This window comes from Rhea americana, unplaced genomic scaffold (assembly GCF_003343005.1).
Source record: "Rhea americana isolate MKP2758 unplaced genomic scaffold, rheAme1 scaffold_0, whole genome shotgun sequence".
Taxonomy (NCBI): domain Eukaryota; kingdom Metazoa; phylum Chordata; class Aves; order Rheiformes; family Rheidae; genus Rhea; species Rhea americana.
In genome coordinates, this window is record NW_028185037.1 from 16458683 (window position 1) to 16484113 (window position 25431).

The 25431-nt window shown below is 39.6% G+C and overlaps 1 protein-coding gene across 1 annotated transcript in view; it reads right to left on the minus strand.

Moving 5' to 3' along the window:
• Window positions 1-15848: 15848 nt before the first annotated feature.
• The window catches only part of KCNQ3 (potassium voltage-gated channel subfamily Q member 3), a gene marked incomplete at its 5' end in the record, with an annotated part of 197009 nt that continues 187426 nt past the window's right edge, over window positions 15849-25431 (minus strand). The window contains 4 exons of the mRNA XM_085300492.1: window positions 15849-17059; window positions 18222-18306; window positions 19819-19917; window positions 22488-22619. Of these exons, the coding sequence (XP_085156618.1) occupies window positions 16322-17059; window positions 18222-18306; window positions 19819-19917; window positions 22488-22619 (1054 nt within the window). The remainder of the gene's footprint in view (window positions 17060-18221; window positions 18307-19818; window positions 19918-22487; window positions 22620-25431) is intronic.

Below are 25431 nucleotides of genomic sequence, written 5' to 3' on the forward strand. Positions count from 1 at the left end.
AGCACAGATTTCACTGATTCCTGTTTGGAGAGTCTCTCTGCAAAGCAGCCACCAAGGGACCAACRGCAGAGGTTAGCACCACTGTCCTCAGTATACTTGAGACGGGTGTCAGGAGAAAAGTCGCATCCARAAAGATTTCTTTAAAATAAAGAAATGAGGGAGAGAGGGAGGGGAAGAGGACATCKGGGTTCCCCTGCCCACTTTCAATCTACCCCTACAGACTGGTRCTCAGTGCTTGTGTGGGAGTCAGGAGACTTGATTTCCAGGCCCTGCTTTGATGAACATAAGCTYTCCCAGATCACCAGTGTGTCATGCTGGCACTAACACAGATATCCTTGACATTTGCAACAGGATTTCACAGATTGATGTGCAATTGCAGCTGTTCAACAAATGCTCACTCGTAAAATGGGTGATAGGCTGTAGATAATTTCCTTACAAGGATTTAACTTCATTACTAATTTATTTAAGCTGACACAGAGCTGTTCAAGGTGATGGCACAGTGAGAACAGTCTGACAGAGGACTTGGTACTGCATGCTAGAGCACAGGCTAGAGCGAGCACATTTTCAGGAGATAGAAGAGAGGTGAAAAGAATGAGAAACGGGGATTGTCTTAAAACACATCAAGAGATAGAGAGAGGGAAAAGGGGACTGGAAAAATAATAATAAAATCAAGAGAGGATGAAGTCCAAGGGTATGTTTGGAAGAATCCCWTGGACGCAGAGAGACGCTTTCCCACCCACCTGAATTTGCAGCTCTGCTGCACTGAACTGCTGCTCAGTGCTGACTGACACACAGGTTTCTCCTCCTACAACGTCGCTTTGAACATTTGCTTTTTAACATGCTCGTGAATTCCTGACTCAGAGCAGGCATTAGCACGGTTATAACATCCGCTGTTACCTGGGGTCTGATTACACACTACCGAATCAACAGGCAAAGCATCTAACGATTCAGACAACGCGCAAACGTAACCTGGGGGGACAAATCGGGAGAAACCAAATCCTGTTGCACTTCCAGGAAAGAACTATTAAGTAATTTGGTATAGAATTAATGGAAGTTCCTGCATTTATATGAGGATATGTTCTGCCTGAAAGCCAGATTTAGCATTGYCATATCCTCTGGCTAATACAAGATGCTTAAAAAGAAATTTCAGAGAGAGCACTATATTAATAACACTGCTCTGTGAGAGACCACTCCTATTCCTCAATAGCTACCGATTGGCTTAAATTTGATATATTCTTTTTTAGTTGCTTTATAAAGTTTTTTTTCTAGCTTTAACTTCTGGACATTTCTGCTGTCCAACTAAATTTTGACGCTATTTTTGAAGATTATCCGTAGAGCCTGAATCGTATCTCTCAGAAATGCATGGGGACTAATTCCTATAACAAACATCAAGTTTGCTTCACACTAATTGTCTAGATATCTAATTTCTATCTCTTAGGGACAAATCTKCATTACCTTATAATTATATCTTTTTTGTTTGCTAGCACAAGTGACACTGTGCAAATACGAAACCCTCGTTGTATTCAAATGCAAGCTCATTAGCAATTTCCATTTCAAAGTATAATGAGATTCACGGGCACTAAAGGAACAGGTGCTGCACAACCATGAGCAGACAGAGAGACAAATCCTGCAAACTGAGATTTAGTGAATATTTCCCTTCCAAACATTTTTATGACACTGGCTGCAGGTTCAGAATTTTATTTACAAATACTACTTTTACATCTAGTGGACACAATAATCCCTCATTTATTTCAAGTTACATGTTATTACTAGAATTTGTTTTACTTAGAACTGTTGAGCCAGAGGTTCCCTGAATCATTGAACTGGAGGTTTTAATCCAGTTTGGATTCCCTTTATATGATCATTTAGATTCTTTATTAAATACCTATTTGTTATTATAGATTAACAGTAATCTTAAACCGACATGTTTATTAGCTCTGCTTCATTTCCCCTCATTTTAATGTGGCAGATAACCACGAAGATTGAAGTGTTTTCATTTCTGCAGTRCAAAGGGAGTGCAATCAGATATCAAGCGCTTTTCCTCATATCTTTGTGCTGAGCAGAGCAGAACACAAGTTAAGARACCAAAGAAATAAGAAAGGAAAGTCCTTGAGTATTAATTTCCTCACCTCTGTTCAGTTCCAAAATCTAAAGATCATCCCTCAGTTTTAAGCACAGCATAAAACACTAGATCTAAAGAAATATTCCATGGTAATATGAAAACTATGTCAGTGTTGCTATTACACRCTCAATCAAATTGCTACTACCATCACTTTTTAACTTTGCATTTATTTGTATRAGAATTCAATCAAGTATGTAACAAAAATATGCTGCGTTTGCCACATTCCCACTGAGCATTAATTGCACAGTCAAATGGTTCCCTTCAAGCCCACCTGAAACTAGCAATAGTTGGAATAGCAAGTTAATCTGTTAATATYGATTTACCTGCTTTCTGTTGGTGGAGATGCTTATCTTCAGCGCCGATACAAAACTTGAGGCTATCGCTGGGTCCTTATAATCACTTAGTGAAAGACTTTGAGAGGACAGACTTGGTAATCTTGCTTTAAGGTGCYGTGAAAATTGTTATCCTAATCCCAACAGGAGCTAACTAGATGTAACACAATCATAAGCAAACAAAGTGCCCGTTGAATCCCTAACGGAGTGACTGTGTGGCCATTCAGGTTAGGAAAGGAAGGTACATTTGGCAGTTAATGACTTGAACTGACAAATAGAAAGTTTTTTTTTTCCCCCTTCTTTTAAAGGGATGGGTCATCTTACTGCAATGATGCCAGCACCACCTTTGGTAGGGAGCTGTGGTAGGAGAGATTAAGCCTCTTAGAAAAYACTTTGGTCAGCTTTAGGGTAGCAATTTAAACATCACTGAGAGAATGGAGAAGAAATCTGAAGTGTATCTTAACTATAAAAAACTAGAAGGAACAAAATGGCAGATAATACAGAAAATTTTCTGGAATTATGGTTAAGTGATGACAAAGCTAAAGAGAGCTACCCGTAACAGTGACACAGGGTAATTTCAGTGATGCTGAGTGATGTTTAGCATTATCTGAGAGATAATCACTATTTGAAGTAGTGGGTGAAATTCTGCTTCTKTATGTGCTACGAAAGGCAAAAGGTCCCTCTGAGATCAGTGGATTTAGACCCGGGACAGTTAAGAGCAGATAATTATCCGTTCACTAGTTTTACCATGGGCCACCACAAACCTCAAAGCGGGTTAACGCTGTCGCTGCTGCGTTCAAAAGTKGTAGAGGGCAGGTGTACTTAAGCACTATCCGTCTTAGTGAATCAAGCATGCCCAAGATTCGTCCTTGATGCTCCGGCCCACTTCATACCACGAAGCTCTCCCACCTTTCCGTACAGGATGGCTGCGTACAAACCACCTGTTGGGATGGTCCCAGGCTCCTCCCAGCTTCCACAACGTGCTTGGGAAAGGCGGTGGAGAGCACTGGCTGGCCTCAATCAGGGATAGTCCTACTGATACCATATTATGGACATTTGGGTTCCAGGGCCTGGGAACACTCTCCAGCACCATTTGAGTTATGTACATGATGAATGTTTGCCTGTCATTTCATTAGTTCTATTTTTTAGGTGCATTTTCCCAGTCTTGCACCTTCACTGATTAAGGTAAAGAAAGCTGTGATGTAACTCAAAGAGTGAAGAAACACTGCAATTGCTAAAGCACTTTGGCTTGCCAATGTGTCAAATATGAAAAAATCATTTTTCTGGTTTCAGAATAGTAGCGCAGTTATTGGGGGGTTCTGATTTCTCACTGAAAACAGGTTTATGGGACCTTGCTCTTTATGTGGTTGGGCTATCTTTCTGTTTGTCCCTCACTTCTGTCTTTACCAAAAACTTCTGAGTTTGGTGRACAACCATTTAACAGAGGGATAATGTGTAAATTTGATGCTTACACATGTGCATACATGCACACTCACACACTCAATTTTATCCTTCTTTTATTTCACTTTCATGAAAAAATTTTATCCGTGGRGATGTTGCTGCATCTAAAATGATCTAATTCTTTGTGGAGTCATCCGAGTAATAAAAGACAGATTTTTGTGAATCACAAATTAACGGTGCAGCTTGAGGAACATGGAAATACCCTTTCTTTGACAAAACTTACCTTACTTTCACTGATTTAATTACCACTTACTCCAATGTCTCATCAACCAGAATGGGATGAAAGTCTTCTCTGTAATAGCTGACAAAAACATGTATAGTCAGGAAAATGTGTGCGCTGGGATCAGTTCCAACCGTTTGAAGTTTGTCTRTGAAGATAATTTGACTTTCAGCAGGTTTTACTTCATGCTGTGTTTTATCCCTGGACTCTGTAATTTTAACTTTCCTCTGCTGCAGAGTGATGCTCAGGYGATCAGAGGAAGGGGCTTTGTTCAGCCCCAACTCTGAATCTTCGGGACAATGCTGCGTTCTCACTTGGAGCACCCTGAGCAAGCAGCTTTCTGAGGAGTAGAGTCTTTAAGTGCCTTCTTTTTCCTGTGTGTCTTTGTCTGGACAGCAATGACACCATAACTATCATCCCATAACAAGAGAAAAGCCCTCGTGTTTTGAGTGTTCTCAGTGATACAACATGGATGTTAATCATACATACACTAGCAAGCAAATGCATTAATTTGCTGAAGGCTGTGCAGGACAGGTCTGTTACTAATGCACACATTTAGAAGTAGGAGAGCAGACCGTGAGGTTTGAAGTTCTGTGAAGAAAGGACAAAGAAAAGTCTGAATATCAGTGCAGAGAACAAGGAGTGTGGAAGAAACGCACTGCTTCTGTCTCATGGCTTTWTTTCTTATACAATTTAAACACATCCTGCTATGTAGCAGTTGCAATGTGTATGTGACTTCAATTGCTCCGGCAACATCTTCGAGTGACCCGAGCCAGAGTGAGCAACCAGCATCTCCTTCTACCCCTCTCTGCTCCCAGTCCGTCCTCAGAGACTTCTGCCACTGCCACCACTCGGTGGGGACTTTAACCACCTCTGCCCTGAGAGGTGAGCTGCAGGAYATGGACTCCTCTAGGGAAAATCTTGCAAGTCTACTTATCTTCCATGCCTCATATGGCAATMTATATCTATATCTATATATACAAATATTGCATCAGATGGTAATGTGGAATAGAGAATGAARCATTGYTAAAAAAAAAAMAAAAMAMMCACAATATGATAAATGCTTCCCTGGAAACACCTTTGAGCAGTTGTTTCATAAACTTTATTTAGAAAAGTAGCAACTGCGCAAATTATACTTTTTCCTAAAAAATCCTAATTATTCTTCATCAATTCTCCTTTATCCACTCTGCCATTACAAATTTTACAGGATATTTAATTAACWCTATTTAGAAATGTACTAGCTCTGTAAAGTTCCTTTTTATCTGAAATTACATTTCAGAGAGTATGTTAGTATTACTTTTAAAATTATATTTTATTTATATTTGCATAATTTCCATTAGGGACAATTCTCTAAATGTTTTTCCCCTTCTTTTAGAATAATTTTAAAAAATCATCTCTTAAAGGGATATATAATATATATATAAYATATATATAACATATATATTAACATTAATTATTACTGTTCTTAAAACTTCTTTCTTATTTATTTAAAATTGAAAATACATCCTATTCTTTATTGTTCTTGAATCTTTCTCGTTAAGATTTTGCTAAGATTGGGACTAACYGCACGAAACCTCCTGAAAATAATGAGCATGGAACTCATGAAACAGCCATACAATTTTAATGCTTCCAGTAAGAATGTTTTATATATATTTATTTGCCTAAAGTCACTAAAAATTCTTTGTTTTTTTAAGGTGTCTGACATTCTAAAATGTTCATGAATCCAGGTACTTTCTTAAGAAAGGAAGGAAAAGGAGGGATACACTGAGAACCTCCACTTCTGATGCTGTTACTTATGCCATAGGCATCAATAGCATCAATATTTACCTTTCCTAAACTATTAAAAGATCTTGGCCTTGCTCTGCTCAGGTGGAGAACAATTTTACACACCAACATCAGGCTTATAGACRTAGGCAGAACCTGCAGGCGCAGAAAGCTCCCTGGATTTAAGCAGGGCTCTGCCTGAGGATGGTTATCATATCTTGTTCTCAATTCATAATTTGCGTCTTAAAAGACCAGGACCAGCAACATAGTAAAACCCAGTGATTTGGCGTGCTTAGGTATTTGGGTGAAGGTCAAATTTTAATGCAATCTGTTTCAGTTCAGGTGAACAAAAGATGAATGGGTTACCTATTGGGACYGTGAAGCACTCATGTGGAGGGTGCTGCTGTGGCTGCCTGCTTTTCTTTGCAACAGGGTTCTGCTGCGTAGTTTTCTGCTCCGTTCAAACTGAGGCCTTCACTACTATGGTAACTAAGCAACGTTAATGCGTGCTAGTGTTGTATATAAAAGGATGCAAATGCATTCAAAGGTCCTTTGTACTTTCCTTGCAAGAGACACAGGGACTAAAGAAAATGTTAGTACTGTATGTAGTCTTTAGAGCTTCAAGGAAAACTGAATCCAAGAATTTCAAAAATTCCATGCTGTGGTAGACTAATTTTTAAAAAATGTTGTTGATCTTTGTAAAATTTGGTGGAACTTATTTGTAAGAGCCAGATTCTAATCCTACTTAAATTGCTTGGATGCTGTATTATTTTAGGATTATTTTGAATAATTTCTGATTTACAGTGATATAGAAGTAGAATCAGAACCTGGCACCTAATTGCTGCTGCATTTCACGTTTTGAGCAGAGCTGGTTGCCTGATGGCAATCATGAAGTAGGAGCCACAGGGTATATTGTAGAATTTTCTCACTAGATCCAAGTATGTYTGGAAATAGGTTGAGCTTCATGTGCTCTCTTTCTGTCTCTTGCAGGACAATTACCATCCAGCTTCCTCTCTAAAAGAGTTGAATGTTATTCACCTCATCTCGTGCAGCTATCTGAAAGAGATGCTTTAGTCTAGGTTGGTCATCGTGAACTGTGCAGTTAGAGATGGGCACTATCTTGGAGCATGGCTGAGTCAGCTGTGTTAGGATGTGCTGARTCTATTGATCCTATTGATTTTCCTTCATTCATTATAGAAGGATATAACTAGAACAGAAACCAGTATCTTACACTATCTATTAAACTGTTACATGACTACAGGAGTGGATGCTGTCTACCTTGACTTCAGCAAGGTTTTCAACATCGTCTCCCATAGCATCCTCATAGGCAAGTTCAGGAAGCACAGGCTAGATGAGTGGACAGTGAGGTGGAYTGAGAACTGGCTGAAAGGCAGAGCTCAGAGGGTTGTGCTCAGTGGTGCAGAGTCTARCTGGAGGCCTGTGGCTAGTGGAGTTCCCCAGGGCTCAGTASTGGCTCCCATCAATGACCTGGATGAGGGGACAGAGTGCCTCCTYAGCAAGTTKGCGGATRGTACMAAGCTGGGAGGAGTGGCTGATACACCTGAGGGCTGTGCTGCCCTTCAGAGACCTGGACAGACTGGAGAGCTGGGCGGAGAGGAACCTCCTGARGTTCMACAAGGGCAAGTGCGGAGTCCTCCACCAGGAGAGGAATAACCCCACACACCACTACAGGCTGGGTGCTGACCTTCTGGAAAGCAGCTCTGCAGAGAAGCACCTGGGAGTCCTGGTGGACAGCAAGTTAATCATGAGCCAGTTAGAATACGCAGGTGGAGATGTGAGGCCAAGACCATACAGAAATGCAGCAGCAGGACCAAGGCAAGAATTCATGAAACTGAACTCCCAACCTAATACTATAGCCCACCATTAAATTCCCTGCAAAGCATATTCAGATCAGCTCTGYGCACGGCCTAAAGGCAATTATATCCTTTCTATATTTCACATGCAATTTCATCATTTTATTTTAGCAGATTAATATCTCTTATTGGAATGTATTCTTCCCTAGTTTCATTCTCYCATATACTTATCATCAAAAAAATAGAAATTACATGGCCACCAAACCAAAGGTGTCACAGATAATGGGATTTGCCATGCTTTACATTATAATGTTACAAGTTGTAGAAGGAAGGAAAGCAGGGTAAAAYGTACTATTCTCTTGGCAGGGGGACATGTGACCCTGTGTTCCTCAAATGTCTCTGAATGTATCATGATTTAAATGAAAAGAAATTCCTCTGCATCATAATTGAAATTTCTATTTATTAATAAGTGGTGCAGTTTTTAAAGACAGAACATAAAAAATCAGTTAAGAAGTATTGTTTGCATAATATACTGAAATAAACATATTAAAGTTGTTCAAATATTGGACAGTGCCAGAATATAAATTACACATACAGTTTAAAAATTACAATAAATAATATTATAAAGAGCACTAAAGGCCACTTGTATAAAAGTTGTGTTCCCTTGTCAGCCAGAATCTGAAAAGCATCTTTGTAGCATGGAGAAAATTTCAGTGAGCAAGGCACAAATACTAGTAATAATAAGATGCCATAACTAGAAAACAAAATGCAATTGGCTATGTAACCTTCAGTCTTAGCATATTCTTGAAGATGGAAATAGGATCTCACTTCCACTATTATGCTTTGCTTAACTTCAGAGAGAAGCTACTAAAAGCTTATTTGGGAAAGATCAAATCCTACAGCCTAAATAATCAGAAGCAATAATGATATCCAGAGCCTTCATTTCTTGAGATGCCCACCTAAAGACACTTGAAAATGACCCCTTTTTCTTCACTACCTCTGAGAGTGGTGCAGAACACCCAAATTCAGTTGGGCTTCTGAAAAAAAAGATGATTACCACTCCAAATTAATGCACTGCTATGGAAAATTTCAGTCTGCAGCTCTTGAGCTTCTAAAGCTTAGCAGAGAGGGCCATGGTGTGTAGGGAATCAAGATTCAGCTCTTCCTCATGTGCTTTACAATACACAGGACAAATTCAGTTCTTGCATAAATGGATGTGACACCCTTGCAACAGCTGAGCTCTCAGTGAGGCTGCTTTTGCTCCTTCRTCTGCATTTTCTGATTTAGTTGGGTTCTGATCCTGCAAACTGATTTGATCATGTTGCTCGCCTGAAGTCAGCAGCCCCTCTACACACAGATTCAGGTGGGAACTAGTTTGTGATGTTGCTGGACCAGAATTTGAAGCACAAAAAATTGAAACTATTTCCACTCAGTACCTTAAAAATGCAGCAAAGTTTCAGATGAGAACAGAGCAAATATAACCAAAGCCAGTTTAGAGACATATCCTATCAGCCTCATCATATCATAGAATCACTGAATCATAGAATCATTAAGGTTCGAAGGGACCTCTGGAGATCATCTAGTCGAACCTCCCCGCTCAGCAGGGTCACTTAGAGCATGGTGGACAGGTTTGCATCCAGGTGAGCCTTGAAGATCTCCAGAGAAGGAGACTCCACMACCTCTCTGGRCAACCTGTGCCAGKGCTCCGTCACTCTCACAGGGAAGAAATTCCCCCKCACGKTCAGGMRGAACTTCCTGTGCTTCMRTTTCTGCCCATTSCCTCTTGTCCTGTCACAYGRGACAACTGAAAAGAGTTTGTCYCCRTCCCCTTGACACCCTCCCTTCAGGTACTTGTACACACTGATCAGATCCCCCCTCAGTCTTCTCTTCCCCAGGCTGAAGAGGCCCAGCTCTCGCAGCCGTTCCTCATAGGGTAGGTGCTCCAGCCCTCTCATCATCTTTGTAGCCCTACGCTGGACTCTCTCCAGTAGCTCCATGTCTCTCTTGTCCTGGGGAGCCCAGAACAGGACACAGGACTCAAGACGAGGCCTCCCCAGGGCTGAGTAGAGGGGCAGGATCACCCCCTCAACCTGCTGGCAACACTCTTCCCAATGCAGCCCAGGAGACCATTGGCCTTCCTGGCCACAGGGGCACATGTTTAACTGTTTTATTTTGACAAGAACCATATTAGTTCAGTACAGGAAAAAAGCCAAGGCAAGGACAATAGTCATCATTTGACTTGATTTTTCTTAAAGAAGCAGCTCTGGTAGTGGAGTATAAGTAACATTTTCTATAACTGCATGCTCTTGTTTGACATTCACTTCTTCATTAATAAAATTTTCTTGGTTTGAACCTAAGGGAAGGAAATTTGAATGATAATAATGCTACAAAAAAGGAGCATGATGTAAACACAAATTCACCTTTTCAAAGGCTTATAGGTGTGCTTTATTTGTTACTGACAGAAAAATCAATATAAAAATGTAGATAAAAAAAATTTGTCCAAATCAGTGCTGTCTTTCACAAAGAAATTCATAAATAAAGGCAGATTAGGACCTAATCTTGCTCTCAGAGCATCAATATGAGAAGATTTGTTACTGACTTCAAGGACAGCAGAGGGAAGACTCACACTTGCTAGTTACAAAAAAAAAAAAAAAAAAAAAAAAAAAAAGCCTGAAATGTATTCTTGATTACCCATAGGAGTTAAGAGTCAGCAAAGAGTGTATTCCAACAGTTAATTATCTTTAAGATTAATTATATATAAAAAAAAGAGTCAATGTCAGTTTGCATACCAGAAAGGTCTGACCCCGTCAACATTGCTAGCAGTTAAACTGAAATGTCATACTCTATCAGAAGATGGGATACATCTAATTCATTCCCACTACGAAGAATACAATTGACTCAGATGCCTCTCTCAGYTGAAACTGAATAATTGTTTTCTTGTACATGATGAACCTATCCCACAAAACAGTTCCTGACCTTTTAAATGTTGCCTCAGTACAGGGTCAAGAATTACAGATACTTTTTTGCATTTTGCAGTTCCTAGGAATACAAACTTGTAGTGAAGAATACACTCAGCTACATTTTGAAGGAGACTCAAATTCCCAAATATTTCTCCTTGCATACACAAATGAAGCCCGTGGTTGCCTAAACATGAGTGATGTGCCCACTCAGCCACCACGTATGCCACAACTCTAACTCTGAAGCACACWCACAAATGCTTGACTCCCACCCAGTGCTGGGATGCCAGTGCAGTCTCTCTGGACAAATGTCTGGAGGACATGCGGGAGATTTGACCATACAGCCAAGCTCCTCARTGGATACAAAGCTGGGTAGATTAGCTGACTTGAGGCATCAGTGACTGATCTGATCCCAAACGGCATACTCTGATCTGTTCAGCAAGCACATAGGCCAATAAATTTAAGGTGTTTAGTTACCTACCTGCTTCCTAAAGTCTGAAAGAAATAAAAGAGCTGGGCCATGGAAGGTAAGAGTGGGAATAATCTAATTAACATTAGCCTAAAATAGATCAAGCTCCCACTYCTACATGATAGTGAATGAAACACTTGCACTGTGCATCCATTTTAGACCTTTATCGTCAGGCAGGATGAGCTGCCCATCGCAGACGTCCTTCTCTCTTTAGAGACCAGATGCCTACTGTTTCAATGATTAGGGTTGGAGGACTTTAACACCACCCTTAAGCTACTGCATTTAATTGTATRTCTAGTCCCAAGGGTCATAATTTAATCCTGGGCTATCCAAAGATGCTCTGTATAAGAGAGGTTGAGGTGTTGGTTCGGTCTTCTAGGAAGAAAAGGGAAGAAACTAAAAGTTTGGCTATGCCCTTACATAGGACAGACAAAGATAATTAAGGTATAAACTGTTTTTCTGGATCCTTTAAATTACAGTGCTAGTATCTGCTGTTTTCTGATGTCTGTAACCTGTGGGGTAATTGTGTGGGGCAAATACAATAATTCTGATGCCCTTATCTCAGCCTACTCAGGCAGTGCCCCAACTTCCAYTGTGGTTCCTTGGCTGAAGACTGAATAAACATTCAAGGATTTAGGGCCAAATGCACCCTTCCCCCACTTTCCCTCCCACCTAAAAAAAGCCACAAAGGTGCTCAAAGGGCAGTAAACCACAGCTCTGCTGCTGTGTGGTCTTAGAGACACCTAAGACCCCCAGTAGGTCCATTTCAGTGACCAGCAAACTTGTTAACACCTACTGAGAACACTGCTTTCAGCATCAGGGCTATTACTTACTTTTTGTCAAGAAAGAAGTTGTAGTGGCAGATTTGTCCTTTTTATTATTACCCAAATATCTGAAGCACTTGTCAAGCAGATTGGACATGAGGCAGGAGAGCAGGTGTCTTGCCCATGGTTCCTGTTTTGCTCCAGTTTACCATGAGCACCATCTCTACAAAGGCATAAGTTTTAGGTTATGGGTATATATACCCATAACCTAAAATTATTAGCCTCCCTGTGGGGCCAGGGCACTCTACTTTCAAGGCCAAAAATCCCTTCCAGTTCACATCATGGATTTCTCTCCTATGAAACCTGGGCACGGTGAGGGTTGAAAGCCAATGCACACCCTAGACTCAGTTTGAATTCGAGTCTGATGAAGTTAGGGCACACATCCCAGGCCTGTTCTCTGGGTCTCACCTTCCTGGAGACCCTCAGTCTTGAGGGTAGACTTACCTACAGTACTCAGATAGGAGGTACTTGGGAGAGGTGTAGAGTCTCAGGCACGCCTGTCGATTTGCGATTTACGCTGGCTGGTGGAGGCAGCTTGCTGATTGCCATTAGCTCTGCTCTTAGGCAGGAAGCTCTCCCTGTTCCCTGCATGTGGTGTCTGATGACCTGGCTCAGGCTTCCGGACTGCACTCAGGAGCCTGCCAACTAAAAGTTAAATATCTCTGCAACAAACTGTTTCACCCTTGCATCCTCCACTAATTTTGCCCTCAGTCTCTTCTTTTCAGAGCAGACAGGCTTCAATTCTTTCAGGACTATTGTAGAGTTATGTTATTATTTTAACRCTATTAAACATATACAGAATCTATAAGGTGGCATTCCTGTTCTAACTAGCAGAGAAGTTCTTATTTCTTTTCATATATCATCTGGAAACATTATTCTGGCCAAGAGCAATGCTAAGCCTTCAGTGGTACAATATTACAGCCTACAGTTAGGCACTTCTGAAATGTTTTGACAGATGTTCGTTGCCAACACAGAAAGCAGAACTGATGCACAATCTATTTTTAATCCAGACCATGTAGGAGATACTGAATTCTGAGTAAATGACTCTTCTGAAGGGAGTAATGACTAGTTTCACTGCAAAAAGGTATCTTAGATAACATAAACATGACAATAAGCTAATCAGACCCTCCTCGACCGTCTTGCTAGGGCTCTTCCCCAAAGTTCCCAGAGAGCGTCTAGCGCATCAGGCCTTTCTGAGCTCACCACCGGTTCCTTTTAGGAAGAGGTAGACCTTACCTGGCCAGTTAGCATGTTAGGCAGTATTTCATGCTGTGGCTGCAGATACCTGACCCTATGTTTCCAGGTAAGTCAGTGCCTACAACAAATGTTAACTTTAGGACAGCTACCAAGTGCACACGCTGTAGCCAGCAAATGCTGCTTTCTCTAGACTGCATTCTATGTGCAGGTGAAGACTTGCTTAGATTTTGTCTTGGAATGAACACACTTTTATAATGACTTGATTTGTGGATTTTCAGCCAGAATTCATATTGAGAAAAGCTTTTCTTAATATAACTTCGGAAGGGAGGGATTGGAAACCACAACTGAAGAGCTGGAGAGGGAAGTGGGCAGGGAACTGCGTGGCTTAGYCACAGTCAGAGACAGTCACAATCAAATTTCTCAGATCACGCTCTGTTCTCAGCTGCCTCAATTTTTGATTGCTCAGACCCGGATAGCATTTTTAAAAGGGTCAAAAAACTGAAATTAGTGAATGGCAGATTCCTGACATATAAAGAAAATGAACCAGGCTTTTCTTGATACACTTATATTCGATTTCAGAGTAGATAGAGCAGTGTTAAAATCTCGTATAGGGCTTTTTCATTCAATTTTCACATGAGGGTTAAATCTTGAGTTGTCACTGTCGTGTGTTACTACAATAGAACTGCCGCAGGTGCAATGTAGATACTTCCAAGAATCACTGACAGCAAGACAATTTTTTGCAACTTGCCAAATTATAATGAACTGCACCTCTGTCAGCTATTCTTGTTCTCTTTCCATTTGGACCTGAAACTGCACCAAACACAGACTATCTTTCAGCTATTCTGTCAATTAAGTAATTACTGGCATTGTATTTCRTGTTATCACTGTTGCTGACCTCAGAACAGAGCAGCTTTATGGACTCAGCCCAGTCTTCAAAGGGGGAAATTAGTATGCCTTATTGACCCAAGGTACCAAAGCAATTTGTTCTCCCTGAAGATCTGGCCCAGAAGAGTGAATCATTATTTTAGCTAAAGAAGCAGATGAAGTCTTTCAGTAAGAATATCCTAACCTTTCAGATGGCTCTTTGAGTTTAAAATAAACAAAAAAGGTGAAAGTGATGCCTSTGGAACAGAACAGAAGCTCCCTGGAGGGAATTATTGTCATGAGATGTCAAAGACAATRAAGAATCAACAGACGTAAAGTTTACTTTAGTGGGCCAAACTCAACAAGRTACCTTCCACTGAAGGCCTCTGTCCAGGCCTGTGCATGCCCAGTTACAGATACACACTGGAAGTCCAGTGAGCTATGTTTCTTCCTTGTGCTCAGTTGTACAGCTGCAGTATAATCAAGCAGGCACTACAGAAAGTTCATTTTCTAATGGCTTCCATTGACCAAATCCTCATATATTTGTTGTCCATGCTCTAASCATGGTGGTACAGTCTTTGCACGCATGGAGTGACAGGGGTAGACTCAAGCATCATGTCAGAGAACAGCAGCCTCCCCACTAGCAGCTGGGCTCCATGGCTGCACCTCAGATTGATGGGTTGGGAGTGGGAGCCCTCCCACGGACTGTGGGTATCTCCACATGCCTACATCCAAGCAAATCACCCTCTGCTCCCTTTGTAGTCAGTAGCAAGCTGGTCATTGTAGATAATGGAGTTAAATGTGTGAATAATCTCATTGTAAAGCAAAAGTATGCTTTGGTTCAGTTAATTTGTACCCTCTGTTCATCGACTGAACTAATTAGTTTTCTGCCAGCTGTAATGAGTGCATAGCCATTTAGCTTAACATCAAATGGACACTTCTTGGACGCCTAGAGTGAGATCTGATGAAACCTGCCTGTGATATTTGGTCAGGTCGGTTTCACTAGCTGTATAGATAGCACATTCCCATTACAGGGATGAGATCTTGGCTTCATTTCTTCCCTATGACCAGTTGGCTAGATTATTTCCCTACATTCCCTCAAAACAAATGGCAATTCTCACACAAGATATTTGGTTGACACTTGGAGAGCAAACTTATCCCTCTGTTGCTCAGGGACAGATTTCATGAGCATGGAATTTATTTATTTGTACATTGACGTTAAAGATGGCACACGTACATAGATTTGGATCAGGCCATTTCCAAGTAAGCCAGACCCTGGCAGCATCCTGCGTCGTGTAACTCCCAGTGAATAGAATCGTAATACTTTGCACATCTGAGGAGCTCAAAGCGCTTGGCAAATATTAGTGAATTGAGCCTCATGACTTCCTTGTGAGGTAGGGAAGTATAACTCCCAATTTACAGGTTGGGAAACTGAGGCACAGCTAAATTATGCAGCTTACTTGACATCACATAACTCAGTAAAAGAGCTGGGAGTAGAAACTTGGAGTTCCCTACACTGGACAATCTTCTTTAGAATAGAAATATAGTTGGGCCCCAGAAGAAACAAATGAGCTTAGCAAAAGATTTTCTACAGAATAGCATTGTAATCACACTTTTAGCAATTTCATAACCACTAGTGGAGCTTTTCAAAGTAGTTTAGGGGATTTAGATTTATATTTTGCAGTAAAGTAATACCCAAGACTAATTCCAATAGGTAGCTTTGATCATTTTTAAATTCTGCATGTGAGTTCATATGAGAAAAAATTTAGTTCACAAAATCATTTCAGCAAGGTCATTTACTCTGACTCAGCTTTTTCCCTGCTTAGAATGTAGGATGCTCTTGGTTAATTTGGATAGAAATTGATTTTCTTTTTTACATTTGAAAATGGATTCAGATCCATAGAAGGATATTGCTCCTGAAACTATTTTGACTTTGCTGCTCTGTTTACAGAAAGTAGCAAGGACCACCATATCTTGTCTATTACCAATCCACCATTATTATATTGAAGAGTATCAGTTAGATATGTATCATAGAAGAAATCAGCTGTACCATTTATATAGGGTAAAGTCATGCAAACCATGCTCAAAACTAAGCTCCTTAGTTTTGGTAGCATGAAAAAAACTGCATTAGTAAATTGTATGAAATGGTGCAGAATGACTACCACTAATATCACATGCATCTTATGCAGCCGTTGGTGTTTTGAACTAGTAAGCTTTGGGTGTAGAGTAAGTGAGATATACAAAGTATGCTTACATTACATGGAGAAGTCAGCCAGTGACTGCCCCCACACACACTTTTAAACTGGCTTATTTGAAGGGGTCCATATTGAGTCTGAAATCCCATCCCCTGTTGAAGACAAAGGCATGGAGCCACTTGGTGTAAAAGGATCGGTGTCTGTGTCCGTTTCACCCTCTGCTAGGTAGCGTTTCTCTCTCATCCATGCTGATCCCCCATTTGGGCCAAAAGGGAAGTCATCTCTGTCTTGGGAGATACTGAAGCCGCTTGGGGAACGCTCAAGTTCCTCATGGTTGACAGAGAGAAGGGATAACGGAGTATCGCTGTCTCTTGTAAAGCTCCTCCTCTGCCTTGGAGACATCTTATCTGAGTAAGGGCTCTGGAGGTCTCCTTGGGAGTGGTAGCTAACCTGGGAGTCCATTAATGTAAATATAGGCAAAACTGTTGGTCTTTCTGCATACGAAGTTGTGGAAGGTGTGGCTTGCAGTTTGCCAGAGTTTTGCCCACCTATTGAGAAAGGTTGTGAACGAGTTGTATGACCATGTGCTGAGAAACCATAAGGACTGACTTTGTTGACCGGAACCTGTTGGAAGTTATGAGGAGTTTCATGAGTACACTGCTCAGTGTATTTATATATTATTGTTCTTAACTCAGAATATTTGTTTTCTTCTCTCTTCTCCTTTGCAGGAGAAACAGTATCTTTCAATGGACTTATCTCAGCAACTTGTATTTGCAGCTGCTCCATATGATGCATATGCATATCAACAAGAAAATCCAGTTTCTTCCCCATGTCATTAACCTGAAAAATACCAATTTSATTATAATGTCTCAAGTAAGTTATTCAATAAAAAAAATCAATGCTTTCATAGATGCACTGCCCAGAATGATGTGCTGCCATTGCTGCTGGTCACAAGGGCTCCTACAGGATCATTATGACTTTCCCTTGGAAGCTGGACTGCAGTAGACGCCAGTTGATCCTCCAACTGCCTCAGGTTAAGAAGMCCAGTTCCTATAAACTATGCCCAAAATTCCTGACATTGCTGGATATATGGCAGTTTAGGATCCAATGGGAGTCTACAACATTATGACCAAAGTTATGATAACATAGTGCAGATAGTTGTTACCAAAGGACAACAGGTGGAATTGCCTGTGCATACTGACCTACCATCTTCTCTCTTAACAGTCCCTCTGTGTCAGAATTAAACATCACAACTGATTTCCTTGCTCTTTTTGGTAACTATTTGTGCCTGAATGTTTCCATCCGTGAAAGGAATTGAGGTCAGTCTATGTTATTTGCCTCCATCTTATTTACTTATGCATTTAGCATTGAGGGTGGCTTGACTGGTTGGACAATAGCTTGGGATGCATAAAGGGGGCTCAAAAATACCTGAGGAGGGAATACTTTTGAGTGCTAGACTCTGCAAAAGACAGTGATGTGCTCTCAGTAAAGTATCAGCTATGATGAGCATGATTTTAAGGAAGTGAAAAAATCACATGTAAACATGACTTTTAGGGTCTTCCCACCACACACGATATTACTCCAACAAGTTTCAAAAAGCATAATAGCACTGCATGGAAAATTAATGACATTTTTTTAATGATCATTAATACAATGTCTGTGTGCTTCTTGATCACTTAAGAGTACCAATCTGCTTGGGTTAAATAAAGAATCACACTGAATTTATGTTAGCTTTATCTTTTATACTGGTTTGGTGCCRGCTGATGAACCTTACTCTATCTGGTTCAGCACAAAGTTAGATGCATGCACATACAATATCTGACTCAGTTTGAAACTGATAGTAGAAAGTAAACTTTTGTTTTTTCAATCAAATTTGAATGAGTTTACATCAGAACAGAACCTGGCATGTCRTTGCAGTGTTTTGGATATGGTGTAGGGAGCCATAATGTTAGATTTCTGTACACTCAACATAAATGCCTCAGTTTATCAGGAAATTGCATACCTGTCGTTCAACTTTGACAAATTTGCCCATCATACTTTGGTCTTCAGTATCTGCTGTAGATGCTTTGGCTACATACGGATCATTTCTACAAAGAATTAAAAACTCTATTAGTGTCTCCGTTTTCCTTCTATTATAAGGAGAAATATACATAAGAAACCAGAATTTACACCTTGGTGCAAAATTAATATAGGACATTAATATAGGGAGTCTATTCTAAGACAAGACTGGACTTAATATTTACCAGATGAGCAGAATAAATAAAAAACCCACACTCTATGTAATTCTAAAACATCTAAAATCTAAAAAAAAAAAAAATCTAAAAATCTAAAAAAATTACTCATTTTAAATTTAACATTCTGTGTTCAAATCTAACGTAAAGTAACTAAGATGAAGTAGGAGCAAATGAAAAAATCCAAACTGAAGTGAAATTAGGCTCAGACCTGGTGGAATGATGTCAAGCTTGTGAAAAATTTTGAGACAGCCCAGTGAGACTACAGCTGGACATATGTTTTGTAATTCCTTCAAATYAGTGTCTTTCAAATTAGTATCTTAATGCTATGTGCAGAGGCTAGAAAATCCATTTCTTTAGCATATGATCCTAATATGACATAGAACAGATGTACCCCAAACCCTTCATTTTGACAGGTCTAATTCATCCCCTCTCTTTCTGAAAGAATGAAAAATTCATAGCTGCAGATGTATCTTACTGAAGCAGAAACTGTAGCTAAAATACTTCACGTTTTGTACATTGGGTTATCACTAACATGGGTTTATGCAAATTTTACAATCTGCTGCTTTTCCAAAGTGATCATGCCTCTTCCATATAGAGAGAACTCTGTTTTCATATTTAAGATTTTTCACTGGGTAGGATAAGCCAAATAGTACCCGCTTAATACATTTTCTGCAAGGTTAGATTTGTTCTGAGCAACAGTAATAGTTTTAGAGGCAGATTGTTGATATTTTTGTACCTATGGTTCTTTAGAGGTACTTAATGTCAGACTTATAGTTGCAAGTAAGGGAAAAAAATATCATTACTGAAGTCTTGCTACTAGGAATGCAGCAATAACATGCCGCCAGTTTCACACCCAGAAACCTGTCATTGCAATTTATTTTGAGTAATTCTCACCAATCATTGATTTTAAAGCAATATCATTAAAACTCAGTGCTTGCCTTTTTGAGYGGGGTATAATGAAATGTTTTTTTCTTTTTTTTCAGTTCAGGAGATAACTGGTTTACCTTGTTGGTGATTTATATTGAGTCTTTAATTTTCAGTAGTTGGATGTTCAGAAATTCAGCGTATCAGTAATCAAATGTACTTATTTCATATATGATCAGATTTGCAAACCACAGAGAARTTGAGATAGACAATTAAGACACCATTACATTTAAAATTTCTATCACAGATTGTTCTTAGGTAAGCTAGTGTCATTTTGGTTCAACATTTACATACATGTAACTAGTAGAAACATATCCTTTTATCTGATATCATTACTATAACAGTATACTGGCTGGATGTACRAAATACTTGTTTAGAGGTATGAATGAACATTTTAGTTTTGTTTTGGTCCATGCAAAATACTAAGTAGAATAATTTCACCTGGGAGACTGTTGTGAAGGGTAAGAAAAAGCTCCTCCCTTTTGGGATTTCTTATGCTTGGGAGTAGATGGAGGTCCAGGTGTAAAAATCATATCTACTCTGAAAAAAAGAAAAGAGTAGAATGTGATGCAGGTGTTTAAGGTCATCACTAAATGCTAACAGAGAACAGAAACTGTTACTCCTCTCTGAAGTAAACAACAGCAAAAATTCAAAAAGCATGTTTAGGTTTTGCTAATATACAGAGGGTCATGATATGTTTGTTCTAGTCTAGGTCCACTATCACTGCGTTGGATGAGTATAGTGATCTAAGCAGCCCCTGCTTTTAAACTTTGACATTTGAAATGCAGGACTATTTCCTGCGAATGAACTTATATTAGTGGACAGCTGCTCCTAACAGTGTCAGGAGGGACCATCAGATTTTRTGCTGGATAATAATGATCAGGATTTAGCCCAAGGTTGCAATTTCAGATACCCTCTTARTAACCCAGTGAYTTTCTAGCAGTTATTGTACTTAATTATCATTAACATTTCTGTTATTATAGATTATTAGCTTAGTTTAAAACAATGTAACTGTACATGAAATTTCACAAGGAATCCTATTTGACTTTCTTTTTATTTGGAACAAAAATTGTAAATAATGTTTGGGAGGCTCTAGTGTATTTAATTAAGTATATTTAATTCTTTTACTAAATCCCTATCTTCTTTCATTTGGCATATCCACCTGCCTAGGTGCAAGCAAGCCTCTGTTCATTCGGCTCACGTACCAGTCTGACCAGATATCAGCCAGCTCTAGTCCACAAAATGGATAATTGTATTAGGAGACCATCTATACAGATACATTGCATGGCTTCGTATTGCCCCATGGAGTTTTGAAAATGGAGTTTAAAAAAGCTCAAGGCAAGACTCATAAAGCTACTTAGACACTTTCTAGGCACCCAAGCACTGCAATCAGCCAACATCTCTTCTAACTCCTTTGGCATCCCATTATCCTTAGGCACAACGAGCAGGACTTACCTCCCTAACTTTGTCCTATTACAGTCAGTGGAGACCTAGTCAACACAGTGAGGAGTGTTTGGGGGAAACTAGAGGAATTCCATGACCAAAGACACCTGCTTTAAGATGGGCTGAACTGTACCATAAATGCAATTAATTATGCTTATTAGGGCTCCATTAACTATAAGAGGAACCTAGCACATCTTGCTCAGATGTAGAAACCTATGTTGTAGACATCCACATTTACATATTACATTAATTCATTCAGCTAGATCCCTGATGGTACTATGCTTTTACTTCAAAAATGTGTAAGAACGCCTTTGTTGTATGTGAGCAAAATGTTTTGTGGTTCCTCCACTGGCAACAAATCTTAATACTCCCGCACTGCAGCGGTGCACTGGGGCTGTGCTGGGACTCTTTCTCTGACTCATCCAGGCTACACCTTCACCRCACAAAGCACTGTCATAAATAAAGTTTGAGACAGGTCTAACAGGCTGGGCACCCTCACTGCTTCCACGACTCAAGTGAGTATCAGGGTGGTGCTGTGCTACCCAAAATCCGAAGGGTTGCCTTCCCAGAGCCATGTTACCCAATATGGACACAACCCTAGACACAGGTTTCTAACATCAGGAGCCCTCCTCAGCTTCCTGAGCTCAGAGAATATATAGATATAGAGCCTGAGAATAGAAAAGTGATATTAAATAATGAGGCCAGCTTTTCTAGAGCAAAAAGAGTGAAGCTGGAACAGAACGTGCTGTACACTTGAAATAGAGATAACCCAGCACATGGAAAACACTTTGAAATAAGAAACTATCAAGTCCAAAGGAAGGAGCTGAGGAGTCTTGCAAAACCAAGGTAAATTTGGTCCAAACATGCAACMAGAGTTGCACTCACTCAGCCCACTCTTGACAGAAATCAAGGGCATGTCTGCATGGCATTTTGCAGGTCAGAGCGATGGGAGGGTCAAATTTGGATACTGCTGTGATGAGGCTGAGCTAAGGTAATTGCACAAATGCCAAAGCTCATGCACATCCCTGCTAACCCAGGAGGACTTACTAGCTCAAGGTAGCTCTGGACGTGAGCAGCAGAAGTCTATTCTGCCTGGAGGGTAGACAAGCCTCCAAAGCACGCCGGGATGAGCTGAGTCTTTGAGGAAACCGTTAGGTGGCCAGATTAAACCTCAAAAGTYGCAAAGTCCTGAAATTATTATTTTTTTTTCTTTTTTTTTTCCATATAGAGCCATTGGCACTTGGACAAAGGAACTGTGAAACCTTTATTCTGAAGTGGTGGCAGCTATTTTCCTTTTTGCTCCCTTTTGCACTTTTATCACGTGACTTGCCAGGGCACAGAGAACCCAGCYTGAAGAACAGCTCCATGTAACGAAACCACCGCTTTTATTTATCGTCTGTAGAAAGGGGAAGGTAAGAGGGCAACTTGACCATAATCAAATAATGATTCAATGGCCAGGAAAATTCCCACTATTTCTGATTCCCATTCCCTTGCTCTAATTATGAGCCAGTGCTCTCTTCTGCAGTTACCCCAGCTCGCAGCTTGCTTACCTTCCCTCTTTGGGAAAAATGATTTCTGATGAATTGGCTACACTGTGCAAASGCATAGAAAGGCTTCTGAGTGGACTTATATGTAAATATTTTACCTGTTTCCTAAAGGGCTCTTACCTTGCCTGAAGGTACTTTATTCTGGACAGCATATCAAGATGCCCTGCTGAGTATTGCTCTATCACATCCTTTACATCGTAAGGCCTCAAGGTCTCCTTGAATTTTTTTTTATAGAGACGAAACTGTAGTATTCTGCATAATAAACAGAATAATTACTAACGCCTTATATCAGCTCCATAGTGGTCGTTTGTAACTTTATAGAACAATTGAAAAATATCCTAGATGTTGGAAGTCAAATACGTTATCTCAATACAAGGTAATAAATTACAAGCAGTGAATCTGTAACATCATCCCCTTTTTAAAATACATAATATTTGATTTTTCATAATTGAGAGGCTATTTTTTTCTCCAAAAATTATTCACACATCGTATCACTTTCTCAGCACTACCATCCCAACTGGAAGTGATTCAAAGCTACAAATTATGATGTGAGATTTGATTTTGAACAACAAATACTGGAGATTTTAAAGCCGAAAGTAAGGTTTGGCCTACTATAAAACTAATTTATAGCATACATGCCCAGCTATTTCAGCATGATTTTCATTTTGCACMCGGGGAAAGTTTTGAATAGCAAATGTTAATTACTCAGCAGTGTGGAAGATAATAAATCAACACTTCAAGTTATGGAGGCAAAGAAAAGTGTCCTTGAAAAAAAAGCAAAATAGCATTATTAATAGATCCTGCTAACTATAGAGTTCTCATAATAAGGTTCAGKGCAGGGGAGAGCACTTGAAAGCTGTTTTGCTTCCTCTTGCATCCTTTTCTTTTTATATATTAGCTCACATGATTGTATGTTGGTGGGTGAAACAAACAGACAAAAAAGGTATGTAAAGAATGAAAATCATTTTATGCTTTTGTAAGTGTCCTAGGGTTGGGATATGAGGATTTGATTCATTTTCTTATTGTTTAAGTTGTGCTTTTGCTGTGGACTATTAAAGTTCTGACCTCTCTTTTCATGTTATAAGTTGTTTCTTTTTTAACCTTTTAAAATATATAGGCACATTCATTTTGTAATGATAATTCTTGTATCCTTTTTACAGGTTTTCTGCTATTTAACTCTGCTGCTCATAAGGCTTTCAGTGTGTTCAAGATTTCAAAATTTTACCTATGCCAATTCTTGCCAAACTCTGTGTGGTAACAATAGAACTGTATTAAAAAAAAGAAGCGAAGAAAAAGGAATCATACTGTTAACAATTTCAGTTCAAATTTCAGTTCAAATGACTCCTTGAGCACGATCCTCAAAACTGATGAAGAGGTTTTATCTGAAAGAATTACTTCATGTTAACATTCAGTGGCTGGGTAAACTACGGAAAGAAACAAAAACAAAACAAACATACAAACACAAAAAAAAAAAACTAGCTTGGCTCGTGATTGAATTCACAGGGAAATTACATGAATCAATTCGATGTGCACAGGATGTGGGAGAGGATGTTTTGCAGAAGTAATGATGACCCRTCTTGCGGAGGCAGGGCTGGAAAATGGGGCAGATGTAGACTCTATGTTGCAAACCGAGTAGGTATTGGGAAGAGAGGAAGGTGAGATTTACAGAGAGAGTGGGGGGAAGAGAGCATTAGTGAGCAACGGAGCAAAGCTGCGGGGTCATAGCTTTAAGCATGCTTGGGAAAACCTGGAAATTTTAATAAGTGGTTCTCCTGAACCCAACTGGACAAGAATTAGTAGAAAACCCTTCTGACTTTTATTTTACTTTATTTGTAAGCATCACTCAGACAACTTAGTCTTGGATTATTGATCAAAAGGATGAAATGAAAAACACCAGACATCATACTTGTGCAGGATATTATATTATGTATTATCCAATAGCTTATGCAATAAGATACTGGATCAAACCAATCCCCAGTTATGGGTCCGTGAACTGCGAACTCTACTGAGGGCAAAATGGGCTTACAGATAATTACATGTTGTGGAATAAAGACTATCTACACAGCATTTTCCTTTCTCAGACATTGCCCAGTTAGTGCAAAGTCAGTTTATGCTGGAGGGTAAAATACAGTCCTAGCTTTCACATTTTCAGTTTTAAACCACAAAGTAACTTATTGGTATGATAGTGCAGCCATTAACAAAAAAAAAAGCTCAAAAGGCCCTTTCCAAAGTCATTACTCTAATTCAGATCTTGAAAAGTTATCTTCTGTGGTAACATAAGGTTTAATCTGTGATACCAGGAATTAAAAATGTTGTTATAGACAGAAGCAACCCAGTCCTAAATGAGGAGGAGGGCGGGTTGGTCGAGAAGCCTTGCAGGGACTGGGAGCATGTGCTCCACAGCCAGAGATAATGGGGCATCTGTCCATATGCATGTAACTAATTTAAKGACATTTCTAAGTTAGCCAGGGTGAAGGCTCAACTTCCTGGAAGCTTTTCCAAGACAAAGAAGCTAATGCTCTATACAGTCTGGRGCATTCCAGATTTGTGATCTTTCACTTCAAAGATAGTAACTCCTAGTAATAAWTTAACAACTGCCAGCTTTAAGAATGATTGCAACAAAATCAGAATATTTTTTAGTGAAGTATTTTTTTATAGGAAGAGAGAAGAGAGTTCTGAGTGGATGAATAACWGTGCCAGTAAACAAATTTCATATACTTGATGTACTAAATGAATTACCAAGCTTTATCAGGATTTTTTTTTTTAACCCTAGGGAATATCTCTTGTGATACCAAACTAGAGGTGACACATGTTACAGGCTGAAGACTGCTGAAATGGGATCTCAAAATCTATTAAAATTTGAAAACTGAAAAATATATTGCATGCTCATATGATTGTAGATAAAGAAGATTTGAGTCAGCTGAAAGTTTTCTGCTAAGTGAAAATTCCAACTCTATATAAAAGCTACCGTCAGTAAATAGGCAAGATACTGTATTTACAGCATATTTTAATGATAAACTGTATACAATATTATTTATAACGAATATGTTTAYATACTGTCTTG